Raw genomic sequence first — 23539 nt, forward strand, 5'->3', positions numbered from 1 at the left:
AGCTTCTGGCTTTCACTTTCAGTGGTAATAGACCACGAGAAAGAGAGAGAGAGAGAGAGAGAGAGAGAAGGAGAAGGAGGAAGGGAGAGAGACGGAGGGAGGGAGGGAGGGAGGGAGGGAGGAAAGGAGAGGGAGAGGGAGAGAGAGAGAGAGAGAGGAGTCCATACACACACAAACACACATATAAAATAAAATATTTTATTTATTTGAGACAGAGAGAGGGACGGAGAGATAGAAAAAGAGAAAGAGAGAAAGTGGGCATTCCAGGACCTCTAGCCACTGCAAACGAACTCCAGACGCATGAGCCACTTTGTGCATTTAGTTTACATGGGGCCTGGAGAATCAAAACTTAGTTTGCAGGCCAGCACCTTAACAAGTAAGCCATCTTTCCAGCCCAATATGTTAATTTTTAAAGATTATTTTTGCTGATTATGCTTATGCATTACAGTATTACAAATCTAAATCTAAATAAAATGCAAGTAATTTTAACATGATTCCATAATCTTTGAGTAGAAATATATAATATAAAAAATTACAGTAAGCAAAATGAAAGTTTGCATGAAAGTAGGAAAAATCAGTTGCATATAATTATAGAATTTTAGACAGTGGGATTGGCATTTAAAGACATATTAACTAAAAAAGATGAAGTAACTAAAAGCTCATTAATAATCAGCAATATAACATAATAGTAAAAGGTCATTGAAAACAAGAGTAGGCTTCATTAAAGGAAATTCTCTGTAGTATTTGCATTTAGTTGTGGCAAACAACATTTGTAGTGATAATGACTTGTTTACATAATGGGAACACCTGCATAGCAATACAGTTAGAATGGGTTATATCTTTGTTGTGGTTTCTATTTACTATTTATTTATACTATATATTTATGTATCTTGGTGTTGTTTATCAAACTGCAGAGGACAAAACAAGTATAACAACTTCAGAGTTGAAAAGCATTTCCATGCACCGGAACTTCCTCAATATACCTTGCAATATCAAGACCATTCATTATATTACTAAATCCCTATAGAAAACAAATACTCCACCCTGAGACTACTACATAGTGAATTCCAGGTCAGCCTGAACTTAGAGTAAGACACTACCTCGAAAACAAAACAACAAAACAAAACCAAAAAAAGCAAATACTATGTGGGTGAAAGGTTAGACCATAGTTTCTCCCAACTTGCAGTCCTTTATATAAATTTGCCTTGTTTTGGAATAATAACAAACATTGTTAGCTTTTATTAAAAAGCATTTAAATATCCACATCTTGTCATGTAAACACCAATTTAATTAACACTTGCAAACAGCAAAGATTGAAAACTCATGTGTTAATTAATTTAACCTCTTTTTACACAGCAGGCAGTAGAAAGCATCTGCCACTCCCTAGATTATTGCAGAGAGATATGTTTTTACTCCTTTCTGCTATTATATAAGAAAGACCAGCCAATAGGGTGGGTGGGACATGAGGGTAGGGTAGGGGGGACACAAAGTGGACCCAAATGGTGCCATAAAATTCTATGTACTGAAAGACAGAGTAAAAGGTTGAATCTTCATCAAGTCCTTAAAGGAACATTTGAATCAAAGGGCCCTGGAGAGGGCATGATGAAGACTCACTTTAATCTCCTGTTTCTCTATCTTCTTTCTTTCTCTTTCATATTACCTATCTTTTTCTTCCTTCTTTTCCCTTGGTACTGGCCTGTAACTCCCAGTACGAGTATGTGGTTAATTTGCACAATGAGCTGTTGACCAGAGACAAGATTTCCCAAAAGAAGATAGACTTCTGTCAGAGCACTTGATTACCCACAAAAGGTTAATGGGAAAACTCTGCTGTTGAAGACACCACATGCTGTTGATACCGAGCATGGAGAGACGTGGCTGGAATCTGGAAGCGAGTCAGTCCCCAGACAGCTTGTCTAGTGCCAGAAGGTGCTACATGAGGGACTGGGAGAAAATGACCAACATCTTGTGCAACTTGTGGCCTAAGCTACTCAGCAGTAAACAACCTGACGTGATGTTCACACAAGTGCAATAGTGGCATGCAGCTATGGTGGGTAACCAACTTCTGTTGAAATGGCTAACAGATCTGCTCAGTGGAACAGAACCCATAGCTGGAACTGATAAACAAGTCAGAACCATATCCAAAAATTGAGTCTGCTCTCCAAGATCAAGATCCCACCAATCATGGGCTACAAGAGGGACTACATCTATTAAATTCCCTCTAAAATAATAATGGTTGTCCTATTTAGATGGTGGTGACTTTCATTCTCCATTGAAGAATCTGCTTCTCCTTTTCAGATTGATACAGAATGTGAGGAGAGATGCAGCCCATCGCATCTCACCAGGGGCCTAGCTAAAACCATAGAGTAACGGGAAATAATCAAGAGTGCTGCTTTCTTGGTGAACCTGGTACCAGTACAAGGATGAAGGAGATAGACACAGAGAATCCTCAAATCCTACCAAACCAAATATACAGAGACATAGAGGCTCCCAAGACTTCATCACTGAAGTAGACCTAAAATGAACCCAACATGGCTCATGGAAATTCATGGAAGAGGGGTGGAAAGATTGTTAGAGCCACAAGTTGGGACATTATGCACAGAGACATTGTCTCTTTCCTATAATTTATGGCTATTCCCACAATGCCTGACCCACAATCCCCAACAAGGGGCGAGGATAGGGAGGAGGCTAAGGACGGTACCAACATGGCTGTTTATACACTTAGTATGTACAGAACCAATTTTAAGAAAAATAAATTGCAAAACTAAAAATTAAATAAATAAATAAATAATTTAAAAGAAGAAAGAAAGAATCTCCTTAACCTCCATTAATCCACTGCACTGCACAGTGAAAGACTGAGATTCTTTCTTTACTTTCTAGCAGAAAGTCAAGTGTTCTAAAAAACAATGAAAAAATAGCAATTAATATAGTCTTCAACCTCATTCTACTATTCCAGAATTCTAATTTGAATACTTTTTTTGTTAATTGGGTACACATTATTATAGAAACCTAATAATCCATACATAATTTTCACACTAAATAATATCGTGTTCACTTTATCCAAGGCAAAATATGGTGAAATTGAAAATTAAATTTATTAAAAATAAGCTTTTACTTTTAGAGTTGTGACATCTCATCATTGCTAGTTTGTATTTTTGATTATTTAGATTTTAACAATAAAATAAATAATAACAATATCCCAACAGTTACACAGAACAAAGACTACCAAAAGCAAACTTTAAAGTGAATAAACTCAACTTGTTAAAGACTGGCCTGTGGCCATTTCCAGATAAATAATATAAAATTATTTTTTTTCTTGAATAGAGTAATTTTCTCCAGTAATATTGCCTTGATCAATGAATTCCTAATTGACTCCTTCATACTGTTGTAAAAATAAAACCATACTGCCCCACATCATTTTTCGCAAACTGTTTGCTTACAAAAGGACACACACAGAGTCCTCTTTCACCTCAGATACACCTCTTGCTTGATCTTAGATAATCTAAGATACAGGTACTTAAAGAATAGTTATTAAGTTTATTGGGGTATAGCATAATACCATTTATAAGGGTATATAAATATACACTGTCAGCTTTACCTTTACTCCTCATTGCACAGCATACATGGTAACTTTGTTATATCCTTTGACAAAAGTTGATTTCTGAAATCAACTACTTAACAAAATTTCAGAAGCAAACCCTACCTGTTTGTGATCTTGCTGAAAACCTTAGGTATTAATTTACTTTCTCTCTAATCAAGCTATGTATCATCTATCTATCTATAAATCAATCTATCACTTATGATCAATGGAATATATCATCTAGCTATCTAACATCAATCTATTATCTGCTTATCTATCTCTGTCATAACATAATTCTGGCTTAAAAATGAGCGTAGCATAATATTATGGAAAAATGAATAAAGTCCCATGTGGCAGTCATTTAAATTGAATTTTATTTTACTACATTCCAACTTTCAATTATGAAAAATGACCACAGTAAAAAATAAGCCCAAGGAAAATTCAGACTATAAAACAATTATTATTGCATGAAGCAAATTACCTTTTCCATGGGTTACATCCACAGTCCATGTACAATTTAGAGAATTTGGATAAAATTCCGGGTAGCCAGGTGACAGGATTGTTCCACTAGGCCCTCTAACATCTCCTCCACATAATGCTGAAATGGAAATAGAATGCTGCTATCAGTCACAGTTAGATAAACTAAGGCTGAACTAATCTTTTATCTCCTCTCTTTAAACAGGATAAGTGCCATTATCTTTGCCTTAGTGACTTTCTGGTAATAACAGAAGTGTGTAAGGACCTCTTCCAATCCAAGAAAATATTTTAATCCATCGTAGCACTGGGGAAGAAAAAGTTATTACTAATCTCAGAGAATTAGTCCTTGCCCCATGAGAACATAGCTTTGCACATTTGAATTTGAAGAACATACTTACATTTTTCTAATTATAAGGAACATTTACATAAATGGATGGTCAATCAAACATGAGTAATTGTTAGCAGTCTTTCTCACTAAACACTAAGAAATGAGTTGTTCATTATGTAAAATTGTTTTTTATATATTCCTAAAGGGATGTGTGTCATTCTTTGTGAGATTCTGTTTAAAAGAGTGAGGTAGTGACAGTTTTCTTTGTTTATGGGTAAATATGTGTGTAGTATGCATTCATATATTTATGCTCATATGTGAGTGAGCCCATCCGTATGTAGGAACACAAACTCAGGACCAGAAGATAATTTCTGAGATTGTCTTCAGGAATGACACACACTTCCTTTGAGACATGATTTCTCATTGGCCTTGAGTTAATCAGTTCTGTTACCCTTGGTTGTACAGCAAGATCCAGGGATTAACAATTCTAATAAAAAGTACTGTGATTAGTTATAGTACACAGTATTGGGAGAAAACTCGAGTGGCCTGTGTCTGCATGCTTGTATGCAAACTCTTGAAACAAAGTTGATCTTTTTCCTTTATATTAAATGATATGCTTCCAAAGAATAATATATAATAACAAGTTTTGTTGTCTTTCATTTATGTTTATCCTTATAGCACCCCTTTCCCAAATAGGATGCCCTCAAAGGTACCATTTAAACATGGAGAGCAGTTGCACATAACAATCATTTCAGCTACCTTGGGAGCTGAGGCAGGTGGTAGATCACTTAGGTCCCCCATTTTGTTGCAAACTGGAGTCATACAGCAAGACCCCATTATCAAAATCAATAAACAAAAATTCAGAAAGGTATCATTTTTTTCTGAAATTCATTTAAGCCATTTATCTTAGAATCCGTTTCCTTTATGGATTTTTAAAATGTGTCAACATTCCATTTGTCATTTTTATTTGGTCTATTTCTTCCATATTGCCATTTTCCAGTTGTTTTGTGTGTGTGGTTGAAATAGTTTTCCATTATCATCATCATCATCAGCCTTGTCATTTTCATCAGCCTGATGAAATCTTTTATCTTCCTAAGTGAGATTGTTTTACCTTGCCAGTGTTTGGAATTGTATTTGCTGCATATAATTATCACTGCGAAAAATTACAGGAGACTGACTAATGTGTGAATTGCTAAAATGCACTGTAGCATATCTTAATTAAATTTCAGAAGACTCTTTGAGTTAGGTTAATTTTAAAAGTGGCTAATACATAAATTGATATTCACTGATGTTTGCCTCTCTAAAAACTGCCACTTCTATTCAAATGACATGAATGCATAAGTTCATGGGACTCATCATGGGGCACCTGATATAGTAAGGTGAGTTTTAAAATGTAAGATATTTTAATATGCTATTTTATGAATTATATTTAGATAGAGTATGGATTTCAGAAATACAGTGAAATGTACAGTTAATGAAGAATTTATGAAAATTTATGTATGCCAAGTAACTTGCCTCAACTTTACCACTAATGGTGTAATGTCCATTTCATGTTTCCAATGTAGACAGGATACTTACTTTTTAGTTCAAGTGAAAGGAAATTTGTTAGAATATTGTTCTATAAATACCTGAAACATTTAAAAATAAGAATAACTCAGCTCTGGTACACTTACATTTAATGAGAAGTGAGAATGAAACTCAAGAGGAGAAGATGAGGGTTCAAAAGAACATGACATTATTTCTCATGCAAGATTGCAAGAAATGCTATGAGTGCACGTACAGGTACACACACACACACACACACACCAACACACCACACAACTGTAATCCCAGAACTAAAGAATCTTATTCAGGGAGGATTATAAATCAGAGGGCAGCCATGAGCTGTACAGATTTTACTTAACCCCACCCCCACAATAAAACCAGATGCATAGTTAATATGAGGACCATATACAAAATAGATTTCATAAAAGTATAAACAAAAATGAAGAAATGAAATTTTCAGAAAAAATAGATGGATCTGGAACCATAATACTAAGTGAGGTAACCCAGGCTCAGTAAGAAAAAAAAAAAAATGTCCTCATTTGTTTTCATATGTGGAACCTCTGTACAAAGTCTTAGATTTATATGTAAGTTGGATTCAGAGTCAATAGTAAAGGCTAGGAAGGGTCTTCGGGAGGGAGTTGAGGAAAGGTCTTAATGGGAATATAAAATAGACATGAAAGTAGAGGGCCAGAATGATGGGGTATAATGTCCTAAGTGGTGTGAGGGGGAAGGGTGCAGGATAAGAGGGTTAATAAAACCCAAGCATGCTATGAGTGAACCATATGGAAACCTACCTTTTGTTAGTCTGTCTGTCTGTCTATCTATCTATCTATCTATCTATCTATCTATCTATCTATCTATCTATCTATCTAAGAGTTTGAAAAGAATTACTCTGTGAGAGTGGGTAATGCTATGACCAGAAGCCATAGATTGTTAGAGAAAAAAATCCAGTGCCAGCTTTGGGATACGCCACAGTGAGTGTGTTGTTGATCAGAAAAGCCCCTGAAGTTCTCAGAAAAATACAGGTTATTGCCAAAGCTCATTTTTGTCAACAAGAACAAGATGATTAAGATTCTATCACCAAAGGTACCACATGCTTTGGTTGCATAACCAAAGCTAGAACTGACTGGGAAGATTGGCCCTGCTGTTGACCGTCATAATGCTAGAAAGTGATACCTACCTTTCTGGGACAGAAAGCACACTCATCATTAGCCTTAACCAAGAGATTACACTACAAGCTACACAACTAGACATCCAGGCAAGATATACTCGGTAGTGTAATAGTGTCATGTCTATTATGTGACAACCAAATACTTTGATTGGATTTATGGCCCACCCTACAGGGATAAATTCATGGCTAGAAATGAAAGTCTAGTCAATACTCTAGAGCTGGGAGGATTTATAAGCCTTAGTGGGTAATGCTGTTTGGCTAAATTGATATACCATGTTTACCAAATTGTCTTTAAAATATTTATGTTTATTCCCATGTATTAATGCTGCTCTCATTTTTTTTAAGAAAAGTTTCCTTTTTCAGATGACAGTGAATACTGGGGAGACTCAATCTCATTAATGCTCTGAGGAAAAGTGACAGTTCAGTGTTCACCAATAAGTTTTGTCTGTCATACCCTCTACAGTTCAGGTACTACTATGGACTAGGGGGAGGAAATAATGTAAAGCCAAAGTATGGGGAGGAGTGCATTGAAATGCCATCTTCCAAACACAAAGGAAGCAGTGACTTCATGACATCACAGCAGTTGTTACCTCAGAAGATCTCCACATCAATGGACACATCAACATGTTATGGATGATAGAGGGCAAGAAAAATAAATTAGAACAAAATAGAAAAGAGCCTCATTGGAAAGAAGGGGCTCAATAGTAAAGAGATGAAAACTAGGGACCAAACAAAGTAATGGGAGGAGGAAAGAAGAGATTGAGGAAATGATTGATGAAAAAAAGAAAAGAAAAGAAAAACAAATAACAAAGAAAAAGAAACAGCTGGGTATGATGGTGCATGCCTTTAATCTGAGCACATGGGAGGTAGAGGTAGGAGAATTATGATGAGTTTGAGGCCACCCTGAGCCTGTATAATGAATTCCAGGTCATCCTGGGCTAAAGTAAAACCCTACCTCAAAACCGCCCTCCCCACAAAAAAGAAAGAAAGCCACAGATCAAACCAATGAGCCAATAATCAAATAATAAGATAGATTGTAAAATAGAGATCAAGCTGGAAAGGGAGCCCATATGGCTAAAGATCATGAATTTCTTGATTCTTGATTTATACTTTCATCTCTAGGCAATAGAAACCCATTTTTATCAACTTTTGGCATAGGGTGTAACATGAAATAACCTTAATGCAAATGATGGAAATTTGTCTTGTAAAAGGCTGAAAATTAGCTGAAGGGTGATTGTAGATATCTATATTCTGTTTTCCTAATAGCATAGTCATACTGTTAATTCCTCACATGGAAAATGTTACAGTAGAAGAAATTATTTAAATATGCAGAAAAATGTCGCAGTTGAAGGTGAACTTTGAACTCTTGCTTATAATGAGCTATGACAGGTATGCCATCCAACCTTTCCTAAGATTTGTAGAATTAAACCATACTTTCTGATTTTATTTTATTGCATTTTATTTATTTATGTATGTTATTATTATTTTTTTTTCAAGGTAGGATTTTGCTCTAGTCCAACCAGACCTGGATTTCACTAAGTAGTCTCAGGGTGGCCTCTACTTCACTGCAATACTCCTGCCTCCCAATTTCTGGGTTAAAGGCATGCACCATCATTCCTAGCTCTATTTTTTTTTTTTTTTCAAATCAGTGAGAGTCTGGTTTCTGCAACATGTATTCACAAGAATGATTTCTAACACACATGGCTTTATACAAAATGCAGGGCAGATACATTGACGACTCTTTGAAACCTTACTGCAAAAATAAATTGACATCAAGCTGTTCTTAAAATATGACAGCACTGAAAGTACTTAAATATTTAATCATGAACTAACACATATGAACTTCACACTTGAAAAATAATAAGTCAAAAAACTAGGAATCATATTTTCAATAGAAATTAAAGCCCAGAACTAAATAATGCATGCATGAACTGAGTGCTTTTTGACAGAACAAAATGGCCTGGATATCCATGACCTCACAGTGCCTGACAATACCTACACAAGACTATCATAATAGAAGAAAAAGATGATGACATCAAAATAAAAGGGAGACTTATTGAGAGTAGGAGGGGCTATAATGGAGAGTGCAGTTTCAAAGGGGAAAGATGGGGTAGTACCATGGAATATTGTTTATAACTGTGGAAGTTGTCAATAAAATATTAATAAAAATATAGAGTTGGAAAAAAATTGCTTCCCAGTTTTAGGGGAAGCAGTTTTATCAATGTATTTTTATATATGTGAAAACTAAAAACTTAGTCTTATTCTCATAGAAATACAAAACCAGGGCTGGGAGATGGCTTAAGGGTAAAAGCCACTTGCTGGGAAAGCCTCATGACAGGTTGAAGTCCTCAGTAGCTGCCTAAAGCAAGATGAAGAAAGATACTACATGCATTTGGAGTTCATTTGCCATAGCAAGAGGCTCTGGTGCACCCATTTTCTCACTCTCTACCTCTTCTCTGCTTGAAAATGAAACCTTAAAAAAAAAAAAGAAAGAAACCAGAAAAAGGGAGATAATGCTGGAATTCTATCAACTACAACTAAAAACTTTCCAGCACATAAGTCTGTGTAAATTACCATGGTACTGTATACCTAGATATTATAGGTTGTTTTTTTTTTAATATAAAATGGACTCCCTTTATGAAGTGTTCCATTCCATGGTAGGGTGCAGATACAATCCTTCAGTGAATTTACCTGATGCCAAACTGGTCTTTTAAATTCTGCTATGTTCAGAGACACAAAGACACACATAACTCACACACACAGGCACATATATTAATAATTTTCAGGGCATATATGCATATATATATTGATAAGCAACAGGTAAATTTGACTATTGGTATTCTTTCTTACTTTAATAATGTTTGTTAAAATATGGAAAAATTCATTTTTAAAATTATATTTCATTTATTTATTTATTTATTTGAGAGAGATAGAGAGAAAAAGAGAGAGAATGGGCACTTCAGGGCCTCCAGCCACTTCAAACAAGCTCCAGACATATGCACCCTCTTGTGCATCTGGCTTATGTGGGTCCTGGAGAATCAAACCAGTATCCTTTGGCTTTGTAGTCAAACACCTTAACTGCTGAGTCATCTCTCCAGGCCCTCATTTTTTAAATATTAAAGATTTGTAGTCACCTTACTTAAACTAGACATTTTAATGAATTCCTTTTGGTTTACAAATATGTTGAAAGAGTTCTTACCATCACAGGTTGGGAGTGGGTGACTCCACCAGTGGTTTTTCTCACACAGAAGGGGTTCTTCATGGCTCAGTCTGTATCCTGGATCACAACTAAATGAAACAGTTGATCCAATGGAGAAGTCATGGCCATAGCGACGGCCATGGACAGGTATGCCGGGGTCTAAGCAAGAGTATGTGTTCACTGTGACACCTGAGAAACAAAGGAAGTAAAACCATGAGTGAGTCAGATGGGTTTCAGATTTTTGAAAATTATTCTGACTTCATCACACAATTGTAGTGATGATTTTTATAAATAAAATACTGAACACACAGACTTTAAAGAATATGTCCAAAATGTTCTTAGCTATTTTTGTTTTATCACTTTCTGTTAGTAAAAGTAAACTTTAAGTTATTTCCTATGTATGAAATTTATGAAATTGTGTATTATTATACACTTTGTATGTGCTATATAAGCAATAATCACAACAGAAATTTACATTTGCTGAAGGAATTAGGTTCCATCTTGAGGTACAAATGTACAAGTTTTTTAAAAATTAATTGCTAAAAAAGAAAATCAAAATCTTTCAATATATGAAAAATATATAATAGTGTTATTATAAGTAAATCAAAACATTATACTGCTTTCTGGATGTTTGAAATTGTTTACAGTAGTATGCAAGTGTAACTGCTTCTGGTGTACTCTTCCTATGGTTTACAATCATTGATTGATTCTTTCCACAAAATATGAATGAATTCTCACTGAAGAATGTCATACCATCATTCTTAAATCTCATATCCTATTCTATATCTACATCTCTTCAAGTTTACCAAGCAATAATATGTTCTTTCATTTCAGTATTTTCCATTTCCAATATGTTCTATATAAAAATTGGACACACTTTTTCATAGAAAATGTCATGTTACCTAATGAGTACAAATTGACATTATAATCATGTCATCCAAGATATAAAAGTAGGATGTATTACTCTACGATTCTTAAGATCCATTCTCTTCAAATGTTTATTCTTCATATCAACCAGGTAAGAATTTTTGCTGGTATTATTCTTTCTCTTTCAAGAATATGTTCCCTTGTCCCTTTCATGTACATAATTGCCTTAGTCTTTAATAATAGAATGCATTAGATTCCTTATTCTTCATGGATCAAAATTTCTCAAATGTAACTTGTCCAAGTATATAATAAAATCATGGGAATAGGACTAAATATGTGATGTACAGTATAAGTTATGGTGAAAATATATACATATAGGTGAGTCCAACATCCATTTATAATTTCAAATTATTATATAACAGAAACCAGAAATAAAACATTATAACAAATTACTCCTCAAAATCCAAAGGTGATTGGTTCCAAGACCCCAGAGATTTGTATGTATCTGATCTTATATATTAAATGAAAGTGCACATTAATTTTTTTTCTTAGACAAAAAATATACTTTAACAAAAATGTGGCATATTCTTAAATGTTGCCCTAGTTTGCTATTGTTTTAGTATATTTTGCAAACTATAAATTCTCTCATCTTATCCATAGAATTTTTACAATCCCTATTTAGAGAGGAAAACAGAGTGGGATACAAAGATCTTTTGGAAAGAGGAGACCAGGAAACATGGAGTACAAACAAACAATCCATGCCATAGAATTTGGATCCTCCAAAAAATGCAAATTCTTTTTTTTTTTCTTTTAAGAGAATTAGTTTGAAAGAAATCCAAAACCAAAAGATCTAGAACATGAGGGAGATTGCTAAAGAGATCTCTTAGTGGTTAAGGTGCTTGCCTACAAAACCTAACCAATTTCCTAGTGCCCATGTAAATTCAGATCCAAAAGGCGGACCATTCAGTTGGAGATCATTTACAGTGGCTGAATGTCCTGGTGAACCCAATCTATATGTCTCTATTCTCTCTCTATCTCTCTCTGCTTGAAAATAAATAAATATTTTTAAAATGTAAAATGTGATGAGAATGCAAACACAACATGCCAGAACTTAAGGGACACAGGGAAAGAAATTCTAATGCAGAATTTTCTAGTTCTAATGTCTACATTACTAAAATGAGACATCTCAAATAGGTAACTTAAGGTTCCATCTGGAGGCTTTGGAAAAACACCTCTGCACTGAAGCAGACCAAAAATGAACCCAACATGGCTCAGGGAAATTTTGCGGAAGAGGGGCGGAAAGAATGTCAGAGTCACATGTTGGGTCATGATATGCAGAGACATTTATCGTACCAATAACTGTGGGCTAACTCCACAATGTACGACCCATTTATATCAACAAGGAGGGTCCATTGGGAGGGGATGAGCCTAAACAATGGTTCCAAACTGCCTGTATTTGCTGAAAAGAAAAATAATAAATTAAATTAAAAAAAAAAAGAATACCCCAAATCCAGAATAAATTAAAATCTGGGCAGAAATCATGAATTAGAAATGAAGAAAATAATTTAAAAATTCATGATGTGAAGAGTTGATTGTTCAAAAAAAATTAAACAACATTGATAAACCCCTAGCCAAATTGGTCAAAAGAACAATAGAGAAGACTCCAGTGAAATGAGTAGAGATGACTGGAAAGATGGCTTAGCAGTCAAGGTGAGTCCATGAAACCCAGGAACTCATGTTTGAATCTCTAGGTCCCAGGTCACACATATGCACAAGGGGGTGCACCCATCTGGCATTGGTAAAGAGGATGAAAGTATTGACATGCCCATTCTCACTCTCTTACTCTCTCTGTCTCTTTCACTCTCTAAATAAAAGACATTATTCATGAAAAATTAGATGCTACACAAAAGATAATGGTGAAATAAAGATAATTATCAAGAGATTTTTAAAAAATATAAAACAATCTATATTCCATAAAATTGGAAAATCTGTGAGAAATGGACATATTTCTTGATTTATATAATTCACTAAATCTAAGCCCAGGAGATTTTAAGTATTTCTTGTACTTACCTTTTTGCTGCTCAGACAAAGCACACCCTGACCAAAGGCAGTGTATGGAAGGAAAGTTTTTATTTTGGCTCACAGTCTCAGGGGGAAGCTTCATGATGACAGGATATGAGCAGAGATGGATATAACCTCTACCTCATCAGGTGCAAAACAGCAGCAATGGAGAGATTTCAACTCAGGTAAGGGAGAATTGGCTATAATACTACTAACCCTATCCCTAAAAACAGCACACTTCTTCAAGCAAGGCTTCATACCCCCAAATTTCCACCAGTTGGGTTAAAAGAACTTTGAACACATGAGGTTATGGGAGGAGCATTTATTCAAACCATGACATTCTACCTTTGGCACCCATAAACCAATGACCATGTATGATGTAAAATGTGGTAGATTCTGTACACTTGTATAAGACAGATTCAGATTCACTGAGATGAACTTCCAGACCAGGCACAGTTCTGGAGGAAGGGATTTATTGAAACTTACAGATCCAGGGGAAGTTCGATAATGGCAGAAGAAGCTGGCCTGCCTTCACAGACCTAAGCAGAGGGAGAGAAGCACAAGCCAAAAGCCACACAGCACACTTGAGGAACTCCAACTAGGCACACTTTGCATATCTTTAGATTGAAATCTGAAACCCACCACCACACCTTAAGATCTACCCAGTGACACTGCCTCCAGCCATGTGGCTGCAGATGCAAACTACAAACAATAAAGAATTGAATATATTGGGGTCATCAATTCAAACTACCACAGCACCTTTTTAGTTCCCTTAGTTTTTATCAATCCTAACACTGTTCAAACATGACCATAGTCCCAGGTCTCTTAATTGTGAGCCTGTAAAACTAAAAGCATGTAAACATTCACATTTCAAAAGATGACATTTTAAGAAAAGATTGAACAATGTGATACCTAAAATAAACAGGGGAAATATCAAACCCTTTAGCTCCAAGGTCCTAAACGTGTAAAGAGTGACAAATTCTTCAAGGTTATAATTAAGCCCCTCCAATTGGACTGCTCAGAGCCAGGAGAAAACTCTATCCTAAGCCAAAACTGCATTTTGGCAGCCATTTCACAGTCCTGATATCTTCAAATTCCTGATTCCTAGGGTCTCCACCACAACCCATGGTTCATCTTCATGGCTTCATTGGTCCTCCATTCAGGGAGTCCAATAACCTATCTCACATTGCCTAGTGGCCATTTCAAACAAAAACAGCATTGTAAAACCAATGACTATATTTTTCTTGCTTTTTAAAATTTTTACTCCCATCATACTGGAGGATGACAAATTTGTTAATTCAGAGGACATAAAGCTGATTTTTTTTTTACGGTATGCACTACCACACCCTGATTTTATTTTTTAAATAAGAGTTTATTGAGACTTCACCAATTGAATTTGGTCCCAGACCATATGTTGCACTCAGATGCCAGGTTTTTACAGTCCTTTTAAACATTATTTTATTTCATTTATTTGCAAGCAGAAAGAGAGAGAGAGAGAGAAAGAGAGAGTACACAGACACAGAGGAATGGTTGCACCAGTGCCTCTAGTAACTGCAAACAAACTCCAGATGCATGCGCCCCCTTGTGCATCTGGCTTATGTGGGACCTCGAGAATCGAACCTGGGTCCTTTGGCTTTGCAGGAAAACACCTTAACTGCTAATTCATCTTGCCAGCATGCATAAAGCTGATTTTGAAGAGCCTGCAAATGTCTTCAGCATTCATTCTGCTGTCTCAGTACAGACCAGCTGGACCAATGTTAATAATCATAATCCTTCAAACCACTGCAGCAAAAATCAGGCTGTATTCTCTAGCTTGAAACTTTCATTTTTTATGTGTCTCTGGCCTGAAACTTTCATTTCTTTTGGTGCCATATCCTGCACACACCTGTCCATTTCTTCTAAATGCAATGCTGCACAAGTTTTCAGAACATAGGAAGAGCACAGCCAGCAACTCACACAAAATGCCTCTAACACAGTCACAAGGAAGCTCTTGCTTCCCATCATAAACCAATCCTACACAGCCCACAGTTTCTTCATAATTTAGGTCTCTCAAATTATGAAATTCTGACCAGGATGGTCAATCAAACTCTGAAAAGTTTCAAAGTACTTCCCCATTTGTTATGAGCATGTAAGGACCAGCATATGGTCCAGGGACAGTTTAGATAAATAAGTTTGTTTTTCTTTGTGTGTGAGAGTAAAATTGCAAAGTCAACCTTTGTAAGCAAAAATCTAAGAGTAAGCTGAGTACAATGACATAGTAAGAGATTACCAGAAGGTGTGTGTGGAACCCTAGATAAGTAGTGGAAAATACAAAAACCCCAGCTGCTCCGCAGCCGTTGTCCCAGTCCTCCCGACACTATGACTGACTGAATGGCTGCTCAGCAGTCTGGACTGAGACCTCCGCGAGACGCTGTCCGAACGACCTAGACGACTGAGACTAGCCTTGAAACACCGCGAACCGAGAAAAAAGTCGGAGCACGGACCCGCGCCACCAGGTTGTAAAACATCAGAAATCTCGCAGACCGAGTTTCGCGTTGAGACCGAGTCTCACGATACTGCGTCCCAAGTCTCGCGATATCAGGTTGTATACATGTTAGACTCATTAGAAATATTCTTGTGTTAGTAGTGATGAATATAATTTGGATATATATTATATTAGCTATAATATTAGTTGTGATAGTTTGGACTTGCTTGTGTGTGACTTTCATCCCAGTAAACTCCTTTGCGAGTACACCAGCGTCTGAGTATTATTGACCTTCGTGGGCGGAATCCTCTCAACCAATCATCTTTGAGAGTGCTCACGACACCATTTCTCCCACAAATCAGTTCAAAAAGACTAAAAGCCAACAGTCAAGTTACTACCAGAAATAAGTCCACCCTTCTGCTATCAATTGTCTGTGAGACATAAATCCCTCCCATGAGCTCTGTTTGGTTGGAGGCTCATTCTGGCAGCTGGAGCTGACTACAACATAGGGCAATGAGACCGCTATTTGAGCTGTTGGGGGGAAATGGTCACTAATAGTGCAAACTAGCAGTGGATCATGCAAGTATATCATCAACCATCCAAACAAGATGTGCATACCAGTGCAAGAGTGATACACAGAACACAGGGAAGTCAACTTCCCTTTGATTGGCTATGGTGGGAGAGAAGGCATCCATGGTACCAGGAAGACCCACACCCATCAGTATGATCAGAATGGAAAGCTACCTAGCATGGGAAGAGTCATTCCTATAACATCTCACAGGGCCTGTGAAGCAGTACAGAGAAAGTGGCATATTAAATATGAGTGCAGTTTTTCCCTACTAGCCTGAGAATATCCTCCAGGGATACTTAAAGCTCAATCAAATCAGAAAATTAGAGGATGCTGAGAGCTCAGTACTAAAGGAACTTGTGCCACCAAGGCTGAGAGAACATTGCAGAAAAACTATGGAAAGGATGTAAGAACTACATGGTTTGAAAGCAAACTCTGAGTCATGCGCACCCCCCCCCCCCGCCAAGGAGACACATTTGTGCACTCATGACCCTCCCAGTGATTATATATAACCCTACTGAGGAGGGTGCTCAGTGGAGTGGGGGCAGAGGATCGAGAATATTTCCCCATGGGAATATGAACAATTTACAATATGGTCACATAATATAGTTCATAAAATAATGAGTTTGTTTAGTGTGCATGCATGTGTGTGTGTGTTTATGTGTGTTTGTGTGTGTGTGTGTGTGTGTGTGTGTGTGTGTGTATTCAGTTGTTTGAGTGCAGGTATGTGCATGTCATAGCATGCGTGTGGCTGACATTATACTTGCAAGTCTCAGTCCTCTCCTGTCAAACTTACTTGAGACTCAGACTTTCTGGTTTTTGTTGTTGTTGTTGTTTGTTTTTGTTTGTTTGTTTGTAAGCAGAGAGAGAGAGAGAGAGAAGAGAGATAGACAGAGAATGGGCACTCCAGGGCCTATAGCCTCTGCAAACGAACTCCAGACTCATGTGCCCCTTGTACATCTGGCTTACATGGGTCCTGGGGAATTGATCCTCGGTTCTTTGGCTTTGCAGGCAAACACCCTAACTGCTAAGCCATCTCTCCAGCCAGAGGCTCAGTCTTTCTTCGTTATCCACGGATGTATTCTCTAAGGTAGCTGGCCATTGAGCTTAAAGGTTTCTCCCTTGCAACTACCTCCCTTCTCAAGGATTTCAGATGCCTACTTCACAGAGGTTGCTTGTACATGGTCTTTGGGGATCCAAGCTCAGGTATCCACACTTGAACATTTTACCTAATCAGTCACCTTCCTCATCACCAAATTTGAATTTTAAAAATAGAAGTTCCCTGAAGTAAAATGACTTTTTAAAGTGCTGATTAGCAACCTACTGATTCTGATCATTGGGAATGATTCACTTAATAAAAGAGAGCATCCTTCCAGCTAGGGAAATGTATTAACAATGTTCCAAGTGACAAAAAGGATTTCTGTTTGTTTCTTATTAAATAATGCCCGGTGACATCGGAGATCATTTCACTGTCTTAAGGAAACCACAAGAACAATACAATAATAGAATAATAATGAAAATGAGAAAAGCCTATTTCTTATAAATCAATTTCAATTTAAAGTTATACCATATCCTGCCAGATTCACCCAAATCATTATTAGTGTGTTTCACATAACTTCTTAGTTCCCACTCTGCTTTCTAAGGTACTGACCGTCCATGATAACATGTACTCTATTACTAGAACTTACTAAATGACATACATACTTATAGAAAGAATGTATTTGAGCTGGATTTCTCATTTTATACCTTATTTGTTTCCTCAATATAGGAATGTTTCCTGTCTATTAGTTGTTATGTTAGCAACATTGAACATAGGTTTCATATAATCTCCTTTGAAAAGCATAAAAACTGGCCAGGTGTGGTGGCGCATGCCTTTAATCCCAGCACTCGGGATGCAGAAGTAGGAGGATCACCATGAATTAGAGGCCATCCTGAGACTACATAGTGAATTCCAGGTCAGCCTGGGCTGGAGTGAAAGCCTACCTCGAAAAACCAAAAATAAATAAATAAATAAGGCATAAAAACTAACTTGTACATGAATTTTTAAATTATTTGATATTTCTGACACATTAATATTTTTTACATACTGATGATTAGATAGCTGCTTTTTAAATGTTACAGAATCACTTATGCACAGGCCTCATAAAGCATTACTACACTTAGAGATTAAAGAAAGCTTTGATTTAAGAACAGTAAATAAGTAAAGTTCTTATTTCTCTTACAAATATAATGACAATACCTAATGTAAAGCAACATGATGGGGGAATATGAAAAGCTACTTTGTAATTACTTACTTTCATAATGAATCTTGAAACCATTATTGGAGCGGCTGTTGTCTGTAGTGAATAAAAGGTATATAAAATTACTGCTGCTAAACAGAAACTGGGGCACTTGTGTGCCATTGTATGATCCAAGCAAGGGAGACAGAAGGTTCGGTCCATCATGGACTTCCAGAACATCATAATTTAATTCCGTCTGAAATCTAAAATGAAGAAATACATATGAAAACACATTTGTATACCATAAGGGAAAATAATGCTTTAACTTTTTGTCAAAACACTATTACCTTTTTAACTTCTTTTATCATACTCCTTAATGAAGCTTATATCTAAGATGTCATTTATATATGCGCCTGTTGCAAATAACATGGTCTCGTTCATGTAGTAAATTACCATTTAGAAAACAGGTACAGAAAGTTAATAAATAGCATACCTTCCTAATGTTATAAATTATTCCTCATAATAATGTTCTGTGCATTAAATCAACATATTACTGAGTCACCTTTAGTTGCCATCTTTTTTGTTTCTATTTAATTATTAAAGACAGAGATAAAAAGAGGCTGAGAGAGTGAGTGTAAGAGAGAGAGAGAGGGAGGGAGAGAGAGAGAGAAGAGTATGAGCATGACAGGACCTCTTTACACTTTAAAGAAATTCAAATACACTATTTTGTGCACATGGAATTATGCCTACATATTGGAGAATCAAACCCAGGCCCACAGGCTTTGCAGGCAAGTTCCTTTAACCACTGAGCAATCACTGCTACCCCTACTTGTCATGTTTATTTCAATATAAAGTGGAAAGCTTTCTTGTTTGTTTTCCTACAGACATAGTCTTATATTAATACAAAAAATTCAAATCTGATATTTTCTTTATGTGACTTCTGGACAGAGCAATTGTTTTCATAGTTTTTGTTGTTGTTCATTTTTATTTATTTATTTGAGAGTGACAGAGAGAGAAATAGGCAGAGAGAGAGAGAGAGAGAATGGGCACGCCAGGGCTTCCAGCTGCTACAAACGAACTCCAGACACGTGCGCCCCTTGTGCATCTGGCTAACGTGGGACCTGGGGAACCGAGCCTCGAACCGGGGTCCTTAGGCTTCACAGGCAAGTGCTTAACCACTAAGCCATCTCTCCAGCCCTGTTTTCATAGTTTTGTAGACAGTATGACTATGTGACAATTCTAATTACAAGTGAATGACAAGTGATGGTGACGTACTTAATGTGTTTGAAATGCTTGAAGCTCTATTAAATTGACCTACATTTATTTCTTTTAATTTTCCCAACAATGTTAATTTAGTGCTCTTATACACAGATAAGAAAATTGGGATATTTAGAAATTAAATATGTCAGATTTGGGCTGGAGAAACGGCTTAGCTGTTGAGGCACTTGTCTGTGAAGCCCAAGGACCTGGATTCAATTCCCCAGTAGCCATGTAAGCCAGATGCACAAGTTGGCTCATGCATATGAAGTTTGCAGTGGCTGAAGGCCCTGGCAGACCCTTTCCCTCTCTCTCTATCTGCCTGTCTGTCTCTCTCTCTCTCTCTCTCTCTCTCTCTCTCTCTCTCACACACACACACACACACACACACACACACACACATATGTATATAGAGGCGCACCTCAACATTAAGTTCCTTTATTAATAACTACTAGTTGGTTTTATCACGAGCATTTCACTTATTGTTCTCTTGTCCTCAGATTCTAAAAGATAGAATTATTTTATCAGCTATAAAAAAAAGAAAAAAACAAAACAGAGGGGTTTAAAAAAAGCCAGCCATAGTGGCTCATGCCTTCAATCCCAGCACTCAGTTGGCAGAAGCAGAAGGATCACCATGAGGTTGAGGCCACCCTGAGATGACATAGTAAATTCCAGGTCAGCTCTAAAGGGAGACACTACCTTGAAAAACAACAACAAAAACAAACAACAACAACAACAACACACACACACACACACACACACACACACACACACACACACACACACACACGAAAACAGAGCTATTCTTTTTGTTTCTATTTATTTATTTATTTATTTATTTAAGAGTGACAGGCAAAGAGAGAGAAAGAGGCAGAGAGAGAGAGAGACAATGGGAGCACCAGGGCCTCCAGCCACTGCAAATGAACTCCAGACACATGTTCTAACTTGTGCATCTGGCTAACATGGGTCCTGGGGAATCGAGCCTTGAACTGGGGTCATTAGGTTTCACAGGCAAGTGCTTAACTGCTACACCAGCTCTCCAGCCCAAAAACAGAGCTATTCTTAAAAGACATTGCACACATCCTGGTAAAATAAAAACTATGTTTTGTGTTCTTTTCCTGCACTTTTAATTTGATACCACATTGTAAATTTAGATCAGAGTTGTTTTATGAGAGGACTCTATTTGGACTCATGGAAACATGAGCACAGTACTGAGAGGCCCCCATGATCTAATAGTCTAGAACACTTTTTATCTACCTTCTCTACGGTTTTCCCACATGATTTTCCTGTTTTACATAACTGAAGACCTCCTCCAACCTCATAATCTAGTGCTACTCTTGTACAGTTGAAGCAACTTACTCTGTCTTTCATCACACTAATAACAGTTGCACATGCTGTTAACATCTATCTCTTTTTAATGTGCATGAGTTCCAAAAAATCTGGATTAATTTATTTGATGGCACATTGGTAAATTTAAATAAATATTTACTGGATGAATGAATATATACTTTATATATTCTTTAGAATATACTTTAGAGTGACATATCTTTCCTTTTTCTACAATAATTGCTAAGTTTATTTTTTTAATTATCAATTTCAATCGGCTACTTCAGGAATAAGCATTTACTCATTTAAATGCATTTCCAAAGCATTTTCAATATTTCTCTAGTTATTTCTTGTATGCATTCAAAAATAATTTGTAAGTCAAGTATGATGGTACATGCTTGTAATAACAGCACTCGGGAGACTGAGGCAGAAGCATCTTTGTTCAGATCAGCCTCACTACATAGCAAGCTCAAAGGCAACATCAAATACATACTGAAACTGCCTCAAAAATGAAATAAAATAAAATAAAAAGCTGTAGTGACAAAAATTCCAATACAAATCTAAGAATAGTGGCATACATCTCTAATACAAATACTTGGGAAGTAGAGGCAGGAGGATTGAGACTTCAAGGTCAATCTGAATGAGTACACATTTAAATTAAAAAAAAAAAAAACTAGTTCAAAACATTCAACAATTTTGAGAGAATATTTTTTCTGTCCTGATTCCTAGTCTTTTCCACCATATACTACATGATTAAAATACACTATTCCTTCAGACAAAGAAATGCTTTTTCTGAGCAAATGTCCAGCGTTAAGTGAGTGCCTGACAAAACCAGAAGCTACCTCATCACATTGCATCAACTCTGATATGATTATGGAAATGGCGTGTGTCATCAAAATGAAATATACAATTCTATGCCAGTGAGGAGTAGTAATTGAAGATTTTAATTTTTTTCTGTCAATGTTAGATTTATTTTGCCTCTAATTTTACAAACTTGGAAGATTTGTTTTTCTTGAAAACAAATTTGTAATAATACAGAAAAGAGGAAAGGTATAAGAACACAGTAAGTCCTTGTGGTAGTTTCAATTGGGTATCATCCACACATTGATTTGTTCTGAATGCTTGGTTCCCAACTGGTGGCAATTTGGGAATTCGAGCCTTGCTAAAGGAGGGGTGTTGTTGAGGACAGGCTTATGGTTGCAATAGCCAGTTCCCCTTGCCAGTATTCTGGTCACACCCACACTGCTATGTTCACCTATTAGGGCAAGGTGTGTTTCAGCCTCTACATGTGCCATCTTTCTCTGGCCTTCATGGAGCTTCCTCTCCTAACTATAATCCCAAACACACTCTTTCCTCCCACAAGCTGCCTTTGGTCTGGTGCTTTGTGTCAGTAATGTGAAGATAATTAAAACAGTCCTTGAAATAAATAATAAGGTAATTAGACATTTTGAATCCATTGTTTGGCTGCTTTGTAATCAAGCTTTACAAATGTTGAAGCTGGAGTTTCACTTTGATAGTGAGCTTTTAGCCAGCTTGTAATGTGCAGAAGAGTCACAGGTTGCTTTGAATTAAAACATAAAGGGACATAATAGAGCAGCAGTATTCCTAGTGATCTAGAGAACCCAGATCAGTGGCTGATGAGCTTTTAAAAATCATTCTTGATTTGTGTTTTTGACTGTAAAATTATAATAGGAGGCACAATGAAATAAGGCTACACAATACTTTCCTTTCATACGGTGTTTTTTTTTTTATAGTTCTACAAATTTCTCATGTAATGCCTCAATTTATGGCTCATTTAGGATACTTAATTTGTGTAGGATAAACAAAGATTATAGAACCATTAAGATGATTTTAGAAATGAAATTGGATGCATTCTTTTCATTTCATTGTCTTTCAAACCTACTCTTGCAATTCAAACTGACTAACTAAAATAAAATCATTTTATTAACTTAAAACTAATATAAAAGAAGAAGAAAAGAGAAAAAAAAAATCTCTGGGAAACTGACACTAATAGATGTGGTCAGGCTCCTGAGGAGAAGAAATGAATAGAAAAAGTTTAGATGACTGATAGTAAAATGAATTCCTTTTACTAAGAGATAGATGATGTCAGGTACTGAGAACATTTAGTGTGGGAAGGAAAAAAAAAACTGCCTTTCTGCATCTCCGAAGAAGATCTGTTAAATGTTTGGAAATATCAGTAAGAGGTAAATAACTTTAAAAATGTGTGTTGGTTTTACTGTTATTTAATCTTGTATCTGTTAAGAAATTACATTTTCCAAGGTTTGATTGACTTCATCACTGCTTGAAACAATCTCCAAACAGCAACAAATAACAAATATATTTGTAGATAATTTAGTTTTGTAGATCAATTCTATTGATTGCTTCATTTGAAAACACAGACAAAATTTTTAAAATAGATATTCCATACTTTCCATCTGTGTGTGAGAGACAGACACAGAGAGATAGATATATATATATAT

At 36.3% G+C, this 23539-nt stretch overlaps 1 protein-coding gene across 7 annotated transcripts in view; it reads right to left on the reverse strand.

Annotated features, from left to right (window-relative positions):
* Positions 1–23539, reverse strand: part of Csmd3 (CUB and Sushi multiple domains 3) — a 1124273-nt gene that overhangs the window by 389544 nt on the left and 711190 nt on the right. For all 7 annotated transcript variants that reach the window (XM_045143269.1, XM_045143267.1, XM_045143265.1 and 4 more), the window contains 3 exons: positions 18552–18739; positions 10298–10486; positions 4059–4175 (listed from right to left, as the gene is read on the reverse strand). In XM_045143269.1, the coding sequence (XP_044999204.1) occupies positions 4059–4175; positions 10298–10486; positions 18552–18739 (494 nt within the window). The remainder of the gene's footprint in view (positions 1–4058; positions 4176–10297; positions 10487–18551; positions 18740–23539) is intronic.

This window comes from Jaculus jaculus, chromosome 2 (genome assembly GCF_020740685.1).
Source record: "Jaculus jaculus isolate mJacJac1 chromosome 2, mJacJac1.mat.Y.cur, whole genome shotgun sequence".
NCBI classification, from domain to species: domain Eukaryota; kingdom Metazoa; phylum Chordata; class Mammalia; order Rodentia; family Dipodidae; genus Jaculus; species Jaculus jaculus.